This window comes from Eleutherodactylus coqui, chromosome 13, assembly GCF_035609145.1.
Source record: "Eleutherodactylus coqui strain aEleCoq1 chromosome 13, aEleCoq1.hap1, whole genome shotgun sequence".
Taxonomy (NCBI): domain Eukaryota; kingdom Metazoa; phylum Chordata; class Amphibia; order Anura; family Eleutherodactylidae; genus Eleutherodactylus; species Eleutherodactylus coqui.
Genome location: NC_089849.1, coordinates 126,060,666 through 126,080,256, shown reverse-complemented (window position 1 = coordinate 126,080,256; position 19,591 = coordinate 126,060,666). Strand labels below are relative to the sequence as shown.

Sequence of the window (19,591 nt, the reverse complement as noted above, 5' to 3'; positions counted from 1 at the left end):
AATGCGCAGTGCAGTTTGAAGGCTCTCTTGGAAAGCTGACCGTGTCCAGCGTGAATAACCCACGGAAGATGATCGATGCTGTGGCAACCCATCGCTCCGATGAAGAGGTAAGTTGCCAATCCTCTTCCCACAGCAGATGTTTCGCTACTCGTTAACTTTACTGGAAATGAATACAAGCTGCTGTAGTTTGGGAATACGGACGACTTCAGGCACATGTGTTGTGTGGATATTTCTAAATGAATGAAGTCCTGATGTCCATACATATTAACCTGTAACCAGTAAGACTGGTGCCAGAAGGGGTGGTGCGCCAATTGTATCACCTCCAAATGGGGCGTCCTCCATGCCGGGCTGCATGCTGGCAGGAAGCGGTCATGTGACCAACCTTTGTCTCTTGGACTCGGCCTCACACTCCTATTTGTCTTCCAACCCTCTGACTAGTCGCTCAGTTTCTGTGCTTTTTAACCCACAATAGCCTTTTTTTTTCTTCTATTAACCCCTTGAGTGGCACGCCCGGAAATTTTCCGGGACGAGCTCCACTGCCCATAGTGATATAGCCCGGAAGATTTCCGGGCTAGGTATCACTATGGGAGCTGCAGAGCACAATGCCACAAGCTGTGACAGTGTGCTCTGCCTGCACAGACCCACATAGAGCAGTGCAGGACTTTGAAAAACCAGCAGAAGATATTGCCGATATGCCAGCAATCTCCTGGTTTGTTTACAGGTTGCCATAGAGACCATCGGCTTGTCAGAAGCAAGCCGATGGTCTCTGTGGCAGGGAGAGCTTGGTGCTTGTCTGTCAGAGGACAGCTAGGTACCAGCTCTTACAGCAGAGATCAGAGAAAACCTCCGATCTCTGCTGTGTTAACCCTTTACATGCTGCAGTCTATGTGACTGCAGCATGTAAAGGGCTGTCACTGCAGCATGTAAAGGGCTGTCACCATCGGACCCCCGGAATGTGATCAGGGGGTCCTGATGGGTCCCTGTGGAAGTCCCCTAAAGGGACAAAAAATTAAAATAAAAAAAAATAAATAAAAAAAATAAAAAAAGTTAAAAAATTATAAAAAAAATTAATAAAAACACTTGTCTCCCTTTACTTTGTAAAAAATCAAAAATACAATCACACATGTGGTATCCATGTGCGTCGTAATGACCCAGAGAAGGAAGTTAATACATTATTTAACCCCTTAATGACATGGCCCCTTTTTTTCTTTTTTCCCCATTTCTTTTTTCCCTCCCCCCATTTAAAAAAATCACAACTTGTCCCGCAAAAAACAAGCCCTCACATGGCCATGTCAATGGAAAAATGAAAAAGTTATGGCTCTTGAGAGGCAACTGCAAAATTAGTTGAAATTCAATGATTAGACCATTTTAAAAAACCTGCCCTGGTGGGCACGACAGGGTGGTAGGAAACCCGCCACTCAAGGGGTTAATGGGCCTAAGCAACTTTTTGGGTTGTAAAACATGACTTCAAGCCACTGGCATGTGACGTCACAGTTCATGTGCTATTCTTCCTCATTTCCATCAGTGCACACCGGTAAATTTGTTTTCCTCTCTTGTCGCTTGAGGGTCTCCAGGTAGTTGGTCACGCTCTTGTGTGTGCCGCATGCCGGCAAGAGAAACCACCTCTAGGCAAGCGGCTTCACGCAAGCCCTACCCTGCATCTCAGCACGGCTGGCAGCTGGTGGAAAGGGGTCTCATGCCATTATCAGCTGAAAAGCCCTTTCCCAGGTTTCCATAATCTCACAATACAAGGATTACCGCAGTGCGGCGCTTGTGTTGTATTTGGGCTTTGACAACTGAAAGCTGATTGGCTGCTGCCAGCAAGTTGGTGGTTATTTAATGCAGGAGTTTCATGGCTCCATTTCTTCAACAGTCTTCAAGGATATTTTATATAAATGTCTATATAGTATGCATGTGAAGACTGAAAGGGGTAGGTGGGCTCATTTGTGTGCAAACACTTACCTCGTTCACTGAGGGCACAGAAACGGCCTCCCCTGCGGTGAACCGGATGAGCTGCAGTATATATTGAATACACTGACACATTGGCTTTCTCTTTACACAATAGGATACGCGGGAGAAGCAAGTGCGGGACAAAAGACGCCAGACTCTGGTCGTCATCGAGAAGGTAAGGTGCATCCAGATATAAGATTAGGGCCACAACGGGTATGTTTCTGAACACAGGGCAAACAGGGGGATCCATTTTGCGGTGAAGGTATTCATTCTTATGTTCGCTGTACAGAAAAAACATTTTTTAAAATGACACAATTGCCAAAAAAAACAAAAATCGTATTTTTTTTCCCCCCTTCTGCTTTGCTTCGATTTACTCCAAAACTGTGCAGTCAAAATGCGCAGTACACCCCTAGATGAATTTGTTAGGGGGTCTAGTTTTCAAAACTGGGTCATTTGTTGGGGTCGTCTGTTGTTTTGGCCACACAAGGCTCTACAAGTGGGCAATGGGGCCTAAATCACCTTCATGCTAAATGTCTGTTCTCAAAGCCACTGGCTGCTCCTTTCAGTTTTTGGGCCCCGTTGTGCAGCCAGACATAAGATTAGGGCCACGATGGGTATGTCTCTGAACACGGGAAAAACGGGGGGATCCAATTTGAGGTGCAAATCCTCATTTTCATTTGCATTATAGGGAAAAAAATCCTGTCTTTAAAATGACATTTGCAAAAATATGAATTTTTATTTTTTTCCCTCTAAATTGTATTCCTGAAAAGAAGCTGTAAAATACCCCCGACCCCCTCAGTGAATACATTACGGGTGTCATTTGTGGGGGTATGATCGCCGTGTCCGGCTGTGGAGCTTGAAGCCGCGCTGATCACCATCTCTACCCGGCCTGGACAGTTATGTGATATTCCATTAGCACTTGTATGGGTGCATTGCACACTGAATTCGGCCTGCATTCACTGCCAAAGGCAGATCTACATGTTTATCAGAGCCATCCCAAACATCTAGGGGTTTCCATTATTTTAATAAACCCCTGCTAATGTTTTGGTCTATAATTGGGCACCCTGGGGGACGCGTTCCATATAGCAGGTGCATGGATGGGCATAACTCCAGGCTCCAGTGGGGAGCCGCCAGTAGGCTGTCGCCTGCCAGTAGGCTGTGTCTTGTAGCCAGTTTCTCTATGGCTGGCCTGTATGATACTTCTGGTTACGCTGGAGCTATGGTTAGCAGATGAGTGACCTCATGCTCTCGGTTGCAGGCATTCTCTCTACTGTTAGAGCTGGAAGACTTTGATCGCCGGTTTTCCCTCTGCTGTGATGACGAGGAGCGGGACGCACTGACCGAAGAACGAAGGCAGAAACTGCAGCAGCTCTCGGACATCCTCAGGGTTAAGGAAGGGAGTGAGAGGTATGCCTCCTGGTAAATATGGGCAAAACAAATTGAAGAGAAATCAAGGGACAAGTGGAGATATTCCCATAGTAACCAATCATATGCCTTTCATTTCCCAAAAGGCCTGTGAAATATGGGAGCTGCGATCTGATTGGCTGCTCTGGCATCCTGCTTGTATTAGTTTTAATTCTCTTGTACTAATTGTGCATTCATGAGGAGGCAGAATCTTTTGTTTGCCTATTGCCTAATCGTGTACACAAAGAGAAGAGTAGTAAGCTATCAGCCTAAGGTCCCTGTTACACGGGCCGACAGCCGGGTAGATGACTGCACGATCGCTGATGTCACCGATGTCATGTGTTTACACTCAGCAACAAGCCCTCGATTGGTTGTAAGCCATATACCGCACATGCAAAAAAAAGGCATCCATCGTGTCCCGTGTTAGACTTGTACATCCCAATACATACATTAAGCAAAGGCTGTTAATTGATCAGAGCCTGAAACCTACCCTTATGGGTGTAGTTGCTAAACAGCAGCTCACAGAATCTGAAATGGTCTGAACTTAAATAGCCACACCGGCAAAAAACGCACATTTCTCCATCCCCGTACCCCCCACCTGATTGTCACACTCTGGAAGCCCCCCACGTAGCTACATAAACTCCTATCTGAGGCACCTTCTTGATTTTGAGATTTCTCCCTGCTTTCTCGGTTTGCTAGCAATCCCATAATACATCAGTACGACATCACATGAACAGCGAGAGCCTGTACCAACTCTGCCTACTGGGAGAACACTATCAATACCTTTTTATTGTCCCCAGCATAAGCTACAGATCATAGATGCAGTCAGGAAGGATGAAGTGTAATCCATTATAAATGTGACAGGAGTTTCTAATCGGCAGTAATAGTAGTTTGTGTCCCCCTCCTAAAGAGTTTGTCTGGTAGGGTGCATCACACAGGAATTAGGCTAACTGAAAAAGGGAACATAAAGCCAAGTAAATCCTGTGATCAGAATTAGACCTGAGGATTCCCGATAGCAAGGAATAACCAAGGTAATGGCCAACTGGGATATACCGGGGGCTGGCTACATGATGGTTGAACACGGTCTAGGCACCAGACTACATAACTACTTGTCGGTGTTCCTGTATGGAATTACAAAGGATACAAGTGTCGGAGTATTCCTGCTGGCCAGGTAAAGGCCGGGGCTTCTGCAGCGTGCTCACTGACTGTTGTACCTTTACCCACAGAGCAGCTGAGGAGCAGATGGTTCAGATCATGTGCATCAGAAAGGGGAAGCGCCTGGTGGCCCGGATCTTCCCCTTCTTTCCTCTGCAGCAGTGTACGACTTTGATTTCCACTGCGGCCCACAGCTTACCTTTCCTCATCAAGAAGGATGTACAAGATCAGGTGTCTGTTCTTTACTGCACACTTTCAGATATCCACTGCTGCTTACACGTTACAAAGTTGCTTACTAGCCATCTCTCCGCCAGATTCTGCCATGCCTGGCTACTCCGTGTTCCCAAGTGGTTGGCCAGCTGTCTGGATTGGCTGTCACTGCGTTACTACAGAGTCTGTCTGGGTCTGGGGTCACCTCGCCTCAACAGCAGCTTACAGCTGTGCTCCAGAACAAGGTAGGTGCCTAGGGGTATAGTATCTGACATAGGCCGGCTGCACACCACCAGGTTTGATTGTGGAATATGGAGCAGGCCTCTGCCTGTGTATCCCACAGCAATTACCTCTTCATAGCATGTTATGGAAAAGCGTTTTTCCTGCACACGAGTGGTAATCCATTGCTATTGTCCGCTCTCAGAGGGAAAAATTGCAGCATATTCTATTTTTACGTGGATTCCGCGCAGACTGCTTCTACTGAAGTCAAGGGAAGCCGTCTGACCCGCAGCCCTTCCGCAATTTACATTGCGGAAAGGTCGCAGAACTGGCGTCATCGCTAAGTGATGACACAGGAGAAGCAGGGGTTTTAAAGAGAAAAGAAAATCTGTACGCCGCGTGTCTGATGGTAAACTGTGCGGACCATCCACGGTACAGGAGAGAAGGGGTAATAACGGGTATGGGCGGACGCCGGGCACAGGGTCTGCTTCTGCTGCTGCGGGCTCCTGCATACGGAATCCGACCCGGTTGTGTGCAGCCGGCCATAATGACCTGCTGGGTCACGCCTCATTCCACATAGTCAGGGCTTTCCTGTGTGCAGCTCTGAAATGGCCTAAGACAGGACACTTGATTGCATGGAAGAGTTAATTGTGTCAGAACTCTTCCCAGAACACAGAATTCACGTGACTGTAGATTTGTGCCTTTTTGATCGCAATCCTTGTACTAAAAGTTCATCTAGAAGCCGGTAACAATATTTGAGTCGGCGTGCTATGTGGAGGACAGGAAAACACACTTAGTAGAATATGGGCCACTTAATGAGTGCTGACGTCCCTTTAGAGCGGCGGCTGTTGTTTAGACCCATCAGTCTAGATGAGGGGCTCACAATCTGCGTGGCCTGTTCTGTGCAGCCCACAGATATTGTTGGCTCCCCATATTTGGGGGCTCCACTGACTCCTAAGAGGACGTGGCTATGTGGATAGGTGACAAGTGTGCTGCGTTGTCACCTGTAATTCATGTGTTTCCATAACTCCAATAAACTGCAGTACATATTCCAGTGCTCATGCATGGCACCTCAGCTGCTCCCCTGTGCCCAGCGGGGGGACCTACGTTCTCCCTAAAAGCAGACCTCGCGTCTGGAATGATGCTGCTGATATGCCGTTGTCTCAGATGTCCCCTATACGTTTAATTGCTGCCTTTGGGAGCAGTCTGATCTTACAAGGTGGCTCCTGGATGAAAGTTTGTGCACCTCTAGTTTAATCTGAGTTCTTGGCCAGATTGTCAGATTAGATGACCTTTGAGCGCCAGCAGCTGTGCTCCATTCTCATTTAACTGGATAGAAGTTAACAGAATTGAAACACTCCAGCAACTCTTCAGAAACTAAGCCCATGTTACCTGTAATCTTGACAAGTCAAGCTCCTTGAAGTCTATAGAGTATTTTAATATACACAGAATGAGGCAACATACAGGGGGTATCGTGCGGTATCGCTCAGCCAGAAGTGCAGCAGAGAAACACAATGGAAGATTTACTCTTCAAAATACAACTGTTTCCTGGTGCAAATTCATCCAGAAAACTTTACAGCTCATTTACTATGTTTTTAAACTATTTTAGACACTTCACCCCCTCCTCCTTGTTTGTAAAAAGGGCGCGGCCTAAACTGAGCCAACTAGTAGGTGGTATAAGCTTAGTCCTAAAATACACCAGATTCCTACTGGATGGTAAATCGGGTCAAATGATAAGAATTTCTAGTTTCCAATTACGCGGTTTACATTTTAGACAGTATTAGTAAATGTGCCCCAATGACTATGGGAAAGCGGGCACTTACCCTTGCAAAGAGTTGACTTCTAGGGCAATCTAGTTGTAATGGAGTCTACAATTATTGAACCTAACTTTTCTCTGCTGCATTTACATGGGTGTGTGAGTGTGTATATATGTATATTCTATAATATAATGTGTGTATTCTGCATGGAGGCTTTACAACCTGCTGTGTCCACCATTTCCTCCACAGTTCGGCCTGACCCTCCTCTGTCAGATCCTGGAGCGAAGTGAAGAGCTGATGACCTCTGAATATTCTACTGCACTGAACCAATCCCTCTGGTATGTGGTATAACGGGGTCATTTCTGTTTGTAGATCATGGGGATCCGTGTACTTGAAATAGGGCATCACAATACATGTCAGTGTGCACATTGGTGTCCGTGCGCTGACAGATGCGGTGCACGGTAGACGTACGTACAAGTTGTGCCTAACTTTGAAGAATATATCTCAGTAATCCACATTATACATGGGGGGAAAAAATAAATAACAGCGCCCTCACTCCTTTGAATTCCCCATCCGCGTTCTGTCGGGGTGTTAACACTCATGCTCTCTTTCAGGACCCCACTGGTTGCACAAGTTGCGCACTGCCTTTTGCAGATCCCAGCAAACTCCCTGCCGCAGCCGCTCTGCTCCCCGGTCACCGCTCTGCTGCACTTCTCACGGTACCTCGATGAGCAAGCTCTCTGCCAACTGCGCTCCAAGTTCAGGTGAATATGGATTAGTTCAGCACCAAGTATGCAGTGCAACCTCTGTAGTACACCACTATAAAGCCAACGTGTTCTACCTAAAAGGATCTCCAACAAATCTGGAGGCCTGAGTCCTCAGACGGGCTGCTTTAGGGAAGCGCTGTCCACTAACCTCAGTCACGTCCTCGGTTCAGGTTACACTTAGTTCTGCACGGACTGCATAAAGCCTTATCGTAGAAATCAAGCCGTTGTGATCCCCATCTTATGCTTCCCAGTTAAACCACAGTGCTGGGGGGATGGGTGGTGGATGGAGTTAGGTGTGAAGGGCAGACGGTGATTACCACTGTTACTAGACTCATGATATCATGTATCGTTTTCCAGAGGGTTCTGCATCCATTTAGGGACTTCCAGACCGGTACATGCAGCTGCACAGATCTGGGGCATGCAACACGAAGGCTGGCTTCACATGGCTAAGAAAATAGCGCAAGATTGTGATTCCTGGCCTGATATTGCGCTGGCCTTAATGTTAGTCATGTAGTGGGTTTTGGATGAAACTTGTGAAATCAGTTTTTTTTTTTTTTTTGTTTTTTTTTCAAGCTCCAACTCTCTTAACCCCTTGAGTGGCACGCCCGGAAATTTTCCGGGACGAGCTCCACTGCTCATAGCAACATAGCCCGGAAGATTTCCGGGCTATGTATCACTATGGGAGCTGCAGAGCACAATGCCACAAGCTGTGACAGTGTGCTCTGCCTGCACAGACCCACAGAGAACAAAGCAAGGGCTTTGAAAAACCAGCAGAAGATATTGCCGGCATGTCGGCAATCTCCTGCTTTGTTTACAAGTTGCCATAGAGACCATCGGCTTGTCAGAAGCAAGCCGATGGTCTCTGTGGCAGGGAGAGCTGGTTGTTAGCTGTCAGAGGACAGCTAGGTACCTGCTCTTACAGCAGAGATCAGAGAAAACCTCCGATCTCTGCTGTGTTAACCCTTTACATGCTGCAGTCTATGTGACTGCAGCATGTAAAGGGTTGTCACTGCAGCATGTAAAGGGCTGTCACCATCAGACCCCCGGAATGTGATCAGGGATCCTGATGGGTCCCTGTGGAAGTCCCCTAAAGGGACAAAAAAAATTTTTTTTAAAAAGTAAAAATAAAAAAAGTAAAAAAATTATTTAAAAAATTAAAAAAACACTTGTCTCCCTTTACTTTGTAAAAAAAAATCAAAAATACAATCACACATGTGGTATCCATGCGTCGTAATGACCCAGAGAAGGAAGTTAATACATTATTTAACCCCTTAAAGGGGTGGTCTCGCGAAAGCAAGTGGGGGTATACACTTCTGTATGGCCATATTAATGCACTTTGTAATATACATCGTGCATTAAATATGAGCCATACAGAAGTTATTCACTTACCTGCTCCGTTGCTAGCGTCCCCGTTGCCATGGTTCCGTCTAACTTCGGTGTCTTCTTGCTTTTTTAGACGCGCTTGCGCAGATGCACCTTCTCCCTTCGGCTGGTCTTGGAAGCATCGGCGTTTTGGCTCCGCCCCCTTTTCGCGTCATCGCGTAGCTCCGCCCCCGTCATGTGCCGATTCCAGCCAATCAGGAGGCTGGAAACGGCACACGTCATGGGGCGGAGCTACGCGATGATGCGTACAAGGGGGCGGAGCCAAAATGCCGATGCTGCCGAGCGGAGCCGAAGGGAGAAGACGGATCTGCGCAAGCGCGTCTAAAAAGGCAAGAAGACACCGAAATTAGACGGAACCATGGCGACGGGGACGCTAGCAACGGAGCAGGTAAGTGAATAACTTCTGTATGGCTCATATTTAATGCACGATGTATATTACAAAGTGCATTAATATGGCCATACAGAAGTGTATAGACCCACTTGCTTTCGCGAGACCACCCCTTTAATGACATGGCCCCTTTTTTTCTTTTTTCCCCATTTCTTTTTTTCCTCCCCCCTTTAAAAAATCACAACTTGTCCCGCAAAAAACAAGCCCTCATACGGCCATGTCAATGGAAAAATGAAAAAGTTATGGCTCTTGAGACGCAACTGCAAAATTAGTTGAAATTCAATGATTAGACATTTTAAAAAACCTGCCCTGGTGGGCACGACAGGGTGGTAGGAAACCCGCCACTCAAGGGGTTAAACTAGCCCTGCAATTGAAATTGGATGAAAAGCAACTTTTCACACTAGACAATCTCAGATCCAGTCTGCGAGACGTCCTTCTACATGTAGGACTGCGGTTTTTGTCTTTTAGTCCCCTTATTCATTTTCCTCTTTGAAATTTCAGGTCTGCTTCCAGTTTGTGAAGAAAATGGCATCTTGGATTCATCACGCCCCAAAATACCTTTCCAGCCTTTGCTTCAAGGGTATTATGTGAGGTTTATGTTCCTGGAGCATTGCAGTAAGGAGAGGCCTGGCTGCCCGGCGTGGCCACCCACCGGACGTGGCCCAGCAGAGGGCGGGCACTACATGAAGCAGCCGTACCGTTTGTGTAGGGTTTTACAGAGTGGCTCAGTGAGATTCACTATTGCTAATATCACTGAAAGGATCTTTCAGCTGAATCCTGTTTATTTTTTATATAAATATATATATATATAGCGCTATGTAAATAAATATAAAGTATTAAACTGGACTTTTAAATGACCGTTTGTACATGTGCCTTCCAGCACTGGTGGCTCTGATGTCCATGGCATATCTATGACAAGTTCTCCATAGGCGCTCAGTATTTTTACTCTATTAAAGTCCGGTTGGTAACTTGTTGAGATTGTTGTTAATTTACAGTATAAAAAGTTTACCCTGACGGGCTGTGTAACCAAAAGTGCATCTTCTGTAAAAGATGACCCAACTACGTCAAAGGGGCACTAAGTCTTAACCCCTTAGTGACCACCCATGTGCGTGTTCATGTTTTGGGTGGCTGGGCTTTATTCTACAGGGCTGTGAAAACACGGCAGGGTTGGCGAGTGACAGTTTGGAGCTGTCAACAGGGGCCGCTGTGGTACTCAAATCACATGATCACAGTTATCCACTGACCTTCCCCGGCTTCAGCGCATGCACCCGCCTGCAAAATGGCAGATGTATGCATAGAAGCCGATGAGGGCCCTGGAAACTTTTAATTTCCTTGCTCTCGGCTAAAGGTAGCTGAGAGCCTGGGGCATTGACCAGGAGCCCCGTGAAGCAGTTCCTGGTCATGTGATCGCTGTTATCCAATGGATTCTTTGTTCAGTAAGCAAATTGGGGCTACAATGGGGTATTGCTGAACGCAGAAGAACTAATGCCATAAAATTCAGGTGCGGCTTCCCAGTTTTTGCTGCTTGAAACAAAAAAAAAGTCTTGTATCCGGAGGATCGGTCGTCAATAGGAAGAGTTCCAGACAACCTCTTAAGTAATTTTTTGTGTATTTCATTGCAATCTATTTTTCTCTGAGGCACATGAGGCCCAGGGCGGGCTCCGTGTGAGAATTATCAGACCCTTCCCTGCCTTTGTAATCATTGCTTTCTCACAATTTTTAGGTTCAAAAATAGTTTTATTAAACATTTTCTGACATACAAGTTTACATTAACAAAAATAAAGGGAATGGGGTGGGGGTTAAGGAGGAGGGGCAGTCTTGTGTCTTACACAATATGGCTATTTCAACAGTAGTAAATAGGTGAGACAAGGTAGGGAATTATCCAGATCAATCATTGCAGTCTCTCAGAAAAAAGAACTCGACCATCGGCGGTCACTGTATTACAGATAAACTTGATCAACTTAACTCCTCCTTTTGAAAGGAGCGGGGAGGTCTAACTGTGTTGGGGTGGGATAGTGACTGATATCTGCATGACTCTATCCACCTTCCAAGCCCATCTGAGAAGCTGAAGGCCCGCCAGGTGTAGTAGTTTTTTTTCCCCTAAGCCTCGGCTCCCAACTCCTCAAAATGCATGAGTGTCCATGGAGCTCCTCCACCCACATTATCCGGGATGGAGCAATAGTGGAGCGCTACAGTCTCTGAATAATTCATCTGGCTGCTATAATGAAAAGAAAATCGGAGGCAGCTCCTTTTTTTGCATCTCGTTGAACCGGGAAACCTAGAAAGAAGAGCCAGTTCTGGAGTAGGGGTCACCCCTGTGTGTCATATATGGTTATAGAACTCTATCACCACTTTCCAAAGATTCGACACCTGAGGATAGTCCCACCAGATGTCATTGTGCCTCTGCTGCTATTACATCTCCAACAAGTGGAGGGGATCTGGGGAAACATACTTTTGGAGCCGATCCAGTGTTCTGTACCACCTAGACAATAATCTGAAATTCAGGTCCTGGATTCTACTGACCGAGGAGAGCTTATGTCAAAAGCCACCGCCTGTTCCAGCTCTCAGGGGGGAGGGGTCCTACCCAGTGCCCTCTCCCATGCCCCCACATAATCAGGGTTTTTGCCCTCCATCTACCAAGACAGCAACAGACTATATAGTTTGGAAATCATATGCTTGGGAAGTGGCCTATCTCATTTACCCATGGCGTCACACAGGACCGCTCAACTGGAAATACTGTAATCACCTACCCAGTTGAGCCTCACTATTACCCAGGATCTCCTGGGGCGGTCTTAGCCCTGAGTGCGACATCACATCTCCCAGTCTTGGGATTCGGGTGTTTGGGAGCACCAAGATAGAGGGACTCTTAAAAGTGGCCTCGTACTGGGGGTTAAAAACTATGGGCATGAGTGGGTCCCTTCGTGGCCGCAAAGCCTGCCCAATTTTTGATAAGTTGGGTATAGAATGCAGATGAAATAAGAAGAACTTTGATCTTTGGGGGGAGTCCAGAAAGCTGCCTGTAGGTAGCCTGCCACACCTTGGTGCTCCGCCTCCATCCGCAGCTTCGATAACATATGTTTGAGCAAATCTAGTATGCAGTTGGAGATACCAGCCCTATAGTTGAGGGTGAAGTCGGGGAGACCATGCCACCTTTTTCTCATCGTAAGGAGCGAGAAGCGCATGCGTGGTTTACTACTTTTCACACAAACGCTGTTATTTAGGATCTCCGCTTTTTCAGATATGATTTTGGAAGTCTGACCTGGGATGGTTTGGCACAGATAGACGAACTTAGGCAGCGAATCCACATTGACCCTACCACTCCAAGAAAGATACATGTCCCCATTTACCCAGATCTCTCTCCAATCCTGACGTGAATGGGAGGAAGTTGAGTCTAAATGCCTGAGAAACATCTGCAGAGAGTTGGATACATAAATATTATATACTCTTGTTGCGCCAGCAAAAATGAAACTATTTTTCCAGATAGGACACCTCTGTCTGCAGGCGTGTGACATTCAGGACCTCGGATTTTGGGGCGTTAACTTTGTAATTGCTAATTCTGCTGAATCTTTTAAACTCCTTGAGGAGGAGCGGCATGCCCACCTTGGGGATTGGACATATAAAGAAGCAGATCGTCCAAAGAGGGCCATTTTATGTTCCCGATTGCCTGTTTGAATTTCCCTGATAGATCTGTTGCCACGGATGGCGTTTGCTAGTACCTCCATGGTTAAGACCTATAGGAATGGTGAAAGTGGGCACCTCTGCCTGGTTCCGTTTCCCACCCTGTTAACCAGGACTCTTGCCGTGGGGTTATGGTATAATTCCATTATCCACTGCTTCGTCTGCCCACCTAGATCTATACCGTCCAGCGTGGCAGAGGGGAAGGGCCAACTCACTCGATCAAATGCCTTTGAGACATCAATTGCTAGAAGACAGAGGGGAGATCCCACTTGTCTGGCTCTATCGATAAGAGCCAGCGTCTTTATAGTGTTGTCCCTTGCCTCTCTGCCCGGGACGAAGCCTACTTGCTCTCTGTGGACTAGTCCTGGTATAATATTTTGGAACCTATTGCCTATAAGTTTGGCAAACCGTTTAGACCCATTTCATTGATCAACATTGATGGTAAAGTTTCCGCAGACTGAGGCGTCCTTGCCCGGCTTAGAGATAACTTTAATATGGGCCTGTAATGCCTGAGGAGGGAAGCGTTGGCCCCGGATAATTGCATTAAATGCTGCCATTTCCTTTTGAAATAATTTGTAGAAACTGGCGGTGAACCAGTTCAGTCTGGGGCTCTTGCCCTCTTTTAGATTTTGGACTATCTCATAGTTCCTGTTGGGTAAAATCCAATTCCAGTTCCTCTCTCCATATCTGTCAGTTTCCCGGGGAGGGGCATTAGCTGCGAGGTAGGCCCCTATCACTGACCGGCCTGTCTCCTGGAACTCCAGATTCAATATTGTATAGTCTGTTGTAAAAGATCCTAAATTCCTCCAGGATATCCTCCGTCGAATGAACCAAGTGTCCGCGCCGCGACTATTCTAGAGACATACGTTAGCGGCGTTCTGGGGTGTAGGGTTCTGGTGAGCCAACTACCGCATTTGACACCATATTCAAATGAGCCTCTCCTTAATTTATCTCTAAACATTAGGGATCTCTGGTCAAGGATGGTCAAGATCTGCTGCCTAAGGGAGGAGATTTGGGCCCTAAGCGTGTCGGATTGCTGGCGTATGTTAGCCATCTCTTTAGTTTTAGAAGGGCAGTCGGGTGGCAGACCTTTCCTTTTTGAGGTGTGTGCATTTCAGAGGTCCCCACTTCCCGGGGCACAGGGTGGTATTGTGGTGGACTTCTATACTTTCTCACAATTTGTAAAGCGAATTGCTGGGCTATATTTGGACTGGCTAAATTGTGAGTGCTAGCCCACTGTACTAATGCTCCTAATCTCTCATAAACTGCCATTGTCTTCTGATTGCTGGAGGTCAAAACTTGACTGGCCCCCCACTGAGCAGGGCCTCAATTAAGTGGATAACTCTGAAGTTTACACAGTGCTAAATTAGAGATGCAGCACCTCCATTATCGGGAATGGCATTTGAACAGTAACCTAGTACTGCAGACGGAACTCGGATAAAGATTTAACGGACTCGACGGCTCATGGCTAGAATCTTGCCAATCGCGTTGCTTCCTTGCTTCTCCTGGGAACTCAACACTGACCTCTTTTGAGAAACTGTCTTCAGTGCAGTCTCTGCTGCGCAGCATCTCTGATTTATAGCTTACTGGTCCAGGAGTTCTGCGCCTTGGGCTGCAGCTTTAAACAGGCTTGGGAACAAGACCTAGGAGTCTTGCTCCCATTCGTCTCCACTCTATATTTCTCTCAGTAGTGTATGCATGTTGGTGCTGTGGAACAGATAGAGGAGCCATGTTACATGTTTGGTGAAGTTGTAGCATGTTTAGGCCTTTTTTGGATAAAATATTCTCCATATACGGCTTGATAAGTCAGAGGATGATAAACACCCCACAAGTTGCTCTTCTTTCCATACTTACGCTCAGATGGTTCACAGGAATAGGGCTTGCTCTGGCTGTTCCTGGCAGGCGCTCAGGCAGTCGTTCTATACCCTTGGTGCTCCACGCAGGTTCCTTCCATGTCCAAATGGCAGCAAGAAATATCCCATCTGTGCCACATGAGGGAACTGTGCGGAGCGCTCAAGGCAAGCTGACAAATGTTCATTGGTATAGCAGCCTTAGACAGTTTTCTATGGAGTTTCAGAACCTATTGTCTTAGGCCTCATGCCAAGGGAAAACCATAACCCACACGGATGCACTTTTAAATTCTCTTTTTTTTAGGGAGATTCATTGAAATAGGAGACAATTGAGCCATCTGCACATCATCCACGTTAAAATAGAGCATGTCGCGTTTTTTATTTCCCACGCGTAAAAAATCGCAAATTACGAAAAATACCATCCGCAGCTATTTAATTAAGTGCGGATGGTCAATGCTTTCCTATGGGATTCGGGTATGCAGATTTGACGCACGGGAGAACCGCGCGGATTTGATAAATATAATTTCCCTGTGGCCATGAGGCTTTAGGGCTCAAGTCCACGGGCAGGTTTGATTAGCAGAACCCGCACAGAAGTCCTGCAAATCAAGCCTCCCATGATTCAGGGAATCATGGGCGCCCGCAAAATAATTTAAGCATGTGGTTTTGTTTTGCGGACCTTTTGGACCAGAAAACATCGCAGCACGTTCCATTTTTCTGTGGATCCTGCGGGGACTGCTTCCATTGAAGTCAATGGAAGCTGTCCGATCAACGGCACAACCATAGCTGTCACGGTGAAGTGCTGCGGATCCTGTGGGAAAGCAGAAGTTTAAAAAAGAAAAACTCCTACTGAACATGTGCGCACAGCTGCTCTGCAGAAGAAAGAAGATCCGGCCGGGACACAGAAGACCTGCACCGCATCCGGAACATAGTATGTTAGGCCGAATGAAGACAATGTCCATCTAGTTCAGCCTGTTTCAACCTCCTTGTTGATCCAGAGGAAGGCAAAAAACCCCAAGAGGCAGGAGCCAATTAGCCCATTCGTGGGGAAAAATTCCTTCCCGACTCCCTAATGGCAGTCAGAATAATCCCTGGATCAACCCCTAATAGTTCCTACCTGTCTGTAAGACCCGGATCACCGACCCTCTGGTCACTTAATGTCTATATCCTGTAATATCCTTCTGCTCTAGAAAGACATCTAGTCTCCTCTTAAACTCTTCCATGGATTTTGCCATCACCTCACCATCACCATCACGTCCTCAGGCAGAGAGTTCCACAGTCTCACTGCTCTTACAGTAAAGAACCCCCTTTTATGTTGGTGATGAAACCTGCTTTCCTCTAGACGTAGCGGATGCCCTCTCATTACCGTCGCAGTCCTGGGTATAAACAGATCATGGAGAGATCCTTGTATCGTCCCCTCATGGATTTATACATAGTTATTTGGTCGCCCCTTAGCCGTCTATTTTCCAGGGTGAATAATCCCAGTTTTGGTGCCTCTCTGGGTATTCCAGTCCCATCATTCCATGTATTAGTTTAGTTGCCCTTCTTTGAACCCCCTCCAGCACTGTGACATCTTTCCTGAGCACCGGTGATCAGAACTGTACGCAGTATTCCATGTGAGGCCTGACAAGTGCCTTATATAGTGGGAGGATAATGTTCTCGTCCCTCCCCCTATACCTCTTTTAATGCACCCCAAGACTTTATTAGCCTTTGCAGCAGCTGACTGGCATTGGTTGCTCCAGTTTAGTCTACAGTCCACTAGTACCCCCCGGTCTTTTCCCTAGCTGTACCCCATTTAGTGAATATTGGTGACATCCGTTTCTCCTGCCCATGTGCAGAACCTTATATTTATCAACATTGAACTTCATTTGCCATTTCCCCCCCAAGCCCCCGGCTTATCTCGGTCCTTTTGTAGCCGCACATTGTTCTCCGCTGCATTGTTTATATTGTATAATTTTGTGTCATCTGCAAATATTGATATTTTGCTGTGCAGCCCCTCTATCAGGTCATTGATAAATATATTGAACAGAATGGGGCCTAAGGCCGGCTGCACAAGGCCGTGACGGGCTCCGCCGCGGAATATCGTGGCGGAGCCTGTCACGGCGCCCCACAGAGACCCCCTACTTACCTGCGGATCCGGCGTCTTTTGTTCCGCATGACGCTTCGGCGCGCATGCGCCGCAGGGTTATGTGGCGCGCCGGTCGCGTCATACGACACACCCACCGCGTCATATGATGCGGCAGCGGTAGGCGATTTCACGCTATCTTCTGCTGTGCTACAGCGGAAGATAGCGTGAACAGACGGCTTCCATTGACTGCAATGGAAGCCGTCCGCACGTACACCCGCGGCAAATAGAGCATGCCGCAGGTGAGGACGGGTGAATTCACGGTGCGGAATTCCGCGGTGGAATTCCGCACTGTGAGCATGGAGCTATTAGGTTCAATAGAACCTAATAGCTGCGGGCAACGCGGCGGAAATCCGTCCGTGGGAAGGAGGCCTTATACTGAGCCCTGTGGCACCCCGCTAGCGACGGTGGCCCAATCAGAGTATGAACCATTTATTACCCCCCTCTGTTTTCTATCTCTGAGCCAGTTCTTTACCCAACTACACACGTTTTCACCCAATCCGAGCTTCTCATTTTGTATATTAGCCTATTATGCGGCACGGTGTCAAATGCTTTAGAGAAGTCCAGATATACGAGATCAATAGACCCTCCCAGGTCCAGCCTAGAGCTTACTTCATGGTAGAAGCTGATCAGATTGGTCTGACATGAACGACCCTTCATGAATCCATGCTGGTGAGAAGTTATTTCGTTGTTCTCCTTGAGGTACTCTTCGATGGCGTCTCTCAGAAACCCCTCGAATATTTTTCCATTTATTGAAGTGAGACTTACCAGCCTATAGTTACCAGGCTCTCTTTTGGACCCCTTTTTGTATATTGGAACTACATTGGCAATGCGCCAATCCAATGGTGCAACCCCGGTCTTGATAGTGTCCATAAATATTAGAAATAGCGGCCTAGCTATCGCATCCCTTAGTTCCGTTAGAACCCTTGGCTGTATTCCATCTGGGCCTGGCGATTTATCAATTTTAGGAACAGGTAAAATAATGTCCTCGACCACGGGCAGGGTTGGATTCTGCTGCGGGCTCCTGCCCAGGGAATCCGACCCGCCCGTGGACATGAGGCCTTAGGGGTTGTGTGTAGACTCCAAAATGGTTTTGGACACCCCTGGGGTGGTTGGTGTTACTAGTTGGGCACTAATTTCCCCTACACCCTCCCTCTCTTAATTCTGTTCTATATTTTCTTTCTCTTTTTTACTGCTAGAAACCGAAGACTTCAGTTTCCCCTTTAAATTGTATCAATGGGATTGTTCCGCGTCCCTTTCACTAGCTGCCGGGTCATCGCCTGTGGATTACTAGCTTCTGGCCTCACGGTTACTCAGCTTCCCCTCACTATCACAAAATACTCTGCAAGTTATGGCCCGCAGACCTTTACTAATGCATATGCTACCTGTGATACTCCTTATTGCTGTTCTTTAACCCCTTAAGGACACGGCCTATTTTGGGCTTAAGGACGCAACTATTTTTGGCAGATTCTCATCTCCATTTTTCAAAAGCGATCACTTTTTTATTTTTCCGTCGACGCGGCCGTACAAGGGCTTGTTTTTTGCGTGGCGAACTGTAGTTTTTGGTGGTACCATTTTTGGGCACATAGACTGTATTGTAAAACTTTTTTTTTTTTTTATGATAATAGTGAGAAAAAACGCATCAATTCTGCCATAGATTTTTGTGTTTTTTTACAGCGTTAATTATGCAGCATAAACAACACAATATATTTTTTCTGCGGGCCGGTACGGTTACGATACCAAAATTCTTGTATTTTTGGGGGGGCTTTTCCACTTTTCTGCAATAAAAACCCTTTTTTTGGAAATCTTTTTTTTTTCTAAATCGCTGCATTCAAAGTCCTGTAACTTTTTTACTTTATTATGGACGGAGCTCTATGAGGGCTTATTTTTTGCGAGATGAGCTGTAGTTATTATTGGTACCAATTTGGGGTGCATACAGCTTGATTGCTTCTATTGCAGTTTTTTAGCTTTTTTTAATGCTTTTTGGCGTGCAGGATAAAAAGTGTGTTCAACTTATTGTACACATGGTTATGCACACGACGATACCAAATATGTGGGGTTTTAATTTTTTTATGCTAATATGAGAAAAAGCACCTACAAAGGGTTTTTTAACCCTTTTTTTTGTACATTATTTTGATCTTTTTTTTACACCATCTGTTGTGTCCCTCTGGGGGACTTACACCATACCACCGATGATCGCTGTGATAAGGCATTGCAGGACTTCTCTCCTGCAATGCCTTATCGCTTATTACAGCGGTATCTGGCATCCTGTTGCCGTGGCAACCAGCCCGGCTCTCTGCGATTATATCGCGAGAGCCTGACAACGTCACAGAAGGAGTGCCCTGTTGTGGGGAGTACCCTGCAGCCTCCTCCCCTCAGCACCTCCTGCCAGTCCACACCAGCCTCTATTGCTCAGCACCCCCAGCTGATCCCTGACAGCCTCTTCTCATCAGCACCCCATGCCAGTCCACGGCAGCCTCTTCTCCTCATCCTCCCCTACAGTCTCCGCCAGTCTTTTATCCTCAGCACCCTCTGCCAGTCCCCGATAGTCTTTTATCCTCAAAACCCTCTGCCACTCCCCGCCAGACTCTTCTCAGAACCCCTGGCCGGTCCCTGCCAGCCTCTTCTCATCTGCACCTAATGCCAGCCTCATCATCCCCACAAGTCCCCGACAGCCTGTTTTCCTAAACATCCCATGCCAGTCCCCG

The 19,591-nt window shown here is 46.9% G+C and overlaps 1 protein-coding gene across 2 annotated transcripts in view; it reads left to right on the top strand.

Moving 5' to 3' along the window:
* Positions 1 to 10,206, top strand: part of PATL1 (PAT1 homolog 1, processing body mRNA decay factor) — a 38,799-nt gene extending 28,593 nt beyond the window's left edge. For both annotated transcript variants that reach the window (XM_066586481.1, XM_066586480.1), the window contains 8 exons: positions 10 to 107; positions 2,066 to 2,125; positions 3,209 to 3,357; positions 4,581 to 4,740; positions 4,824 to 4,964; positions 6,945 to 7,033; positions 7,310 to 7,459; positions 9,735 to 10,206. In XM_066586481.1, coding sequence (XP_066442578.1) covers positions 10 to 107; positions 2,066 to 2,125; positions 3,209 to 3,357; positions 4,581 to 4,740; positions 4,824 to 4,964; positions 6,945 to 7,033; positions 7,310 to 7,459; positions 9,735 to 9,753 — 866 coding nt within the window. In that variant the 3' untranslated portion in view covers positions 9,754 to 10,206. The remainder of the gene's footprint in view (positions 1 to 9; positions 108 to 2,065; positions 2,126 to 3,208; positions 3,358 to 4,580; positions 4,741 to 4,823; positions 4,965 to 6,944; positions 7,034 to 7,309; positions 7,460 to 9,734) is intronic.
* The last annotated feature ends 9,385 nt before the right edge of the window (positions 10,207 to 19,591 follow it).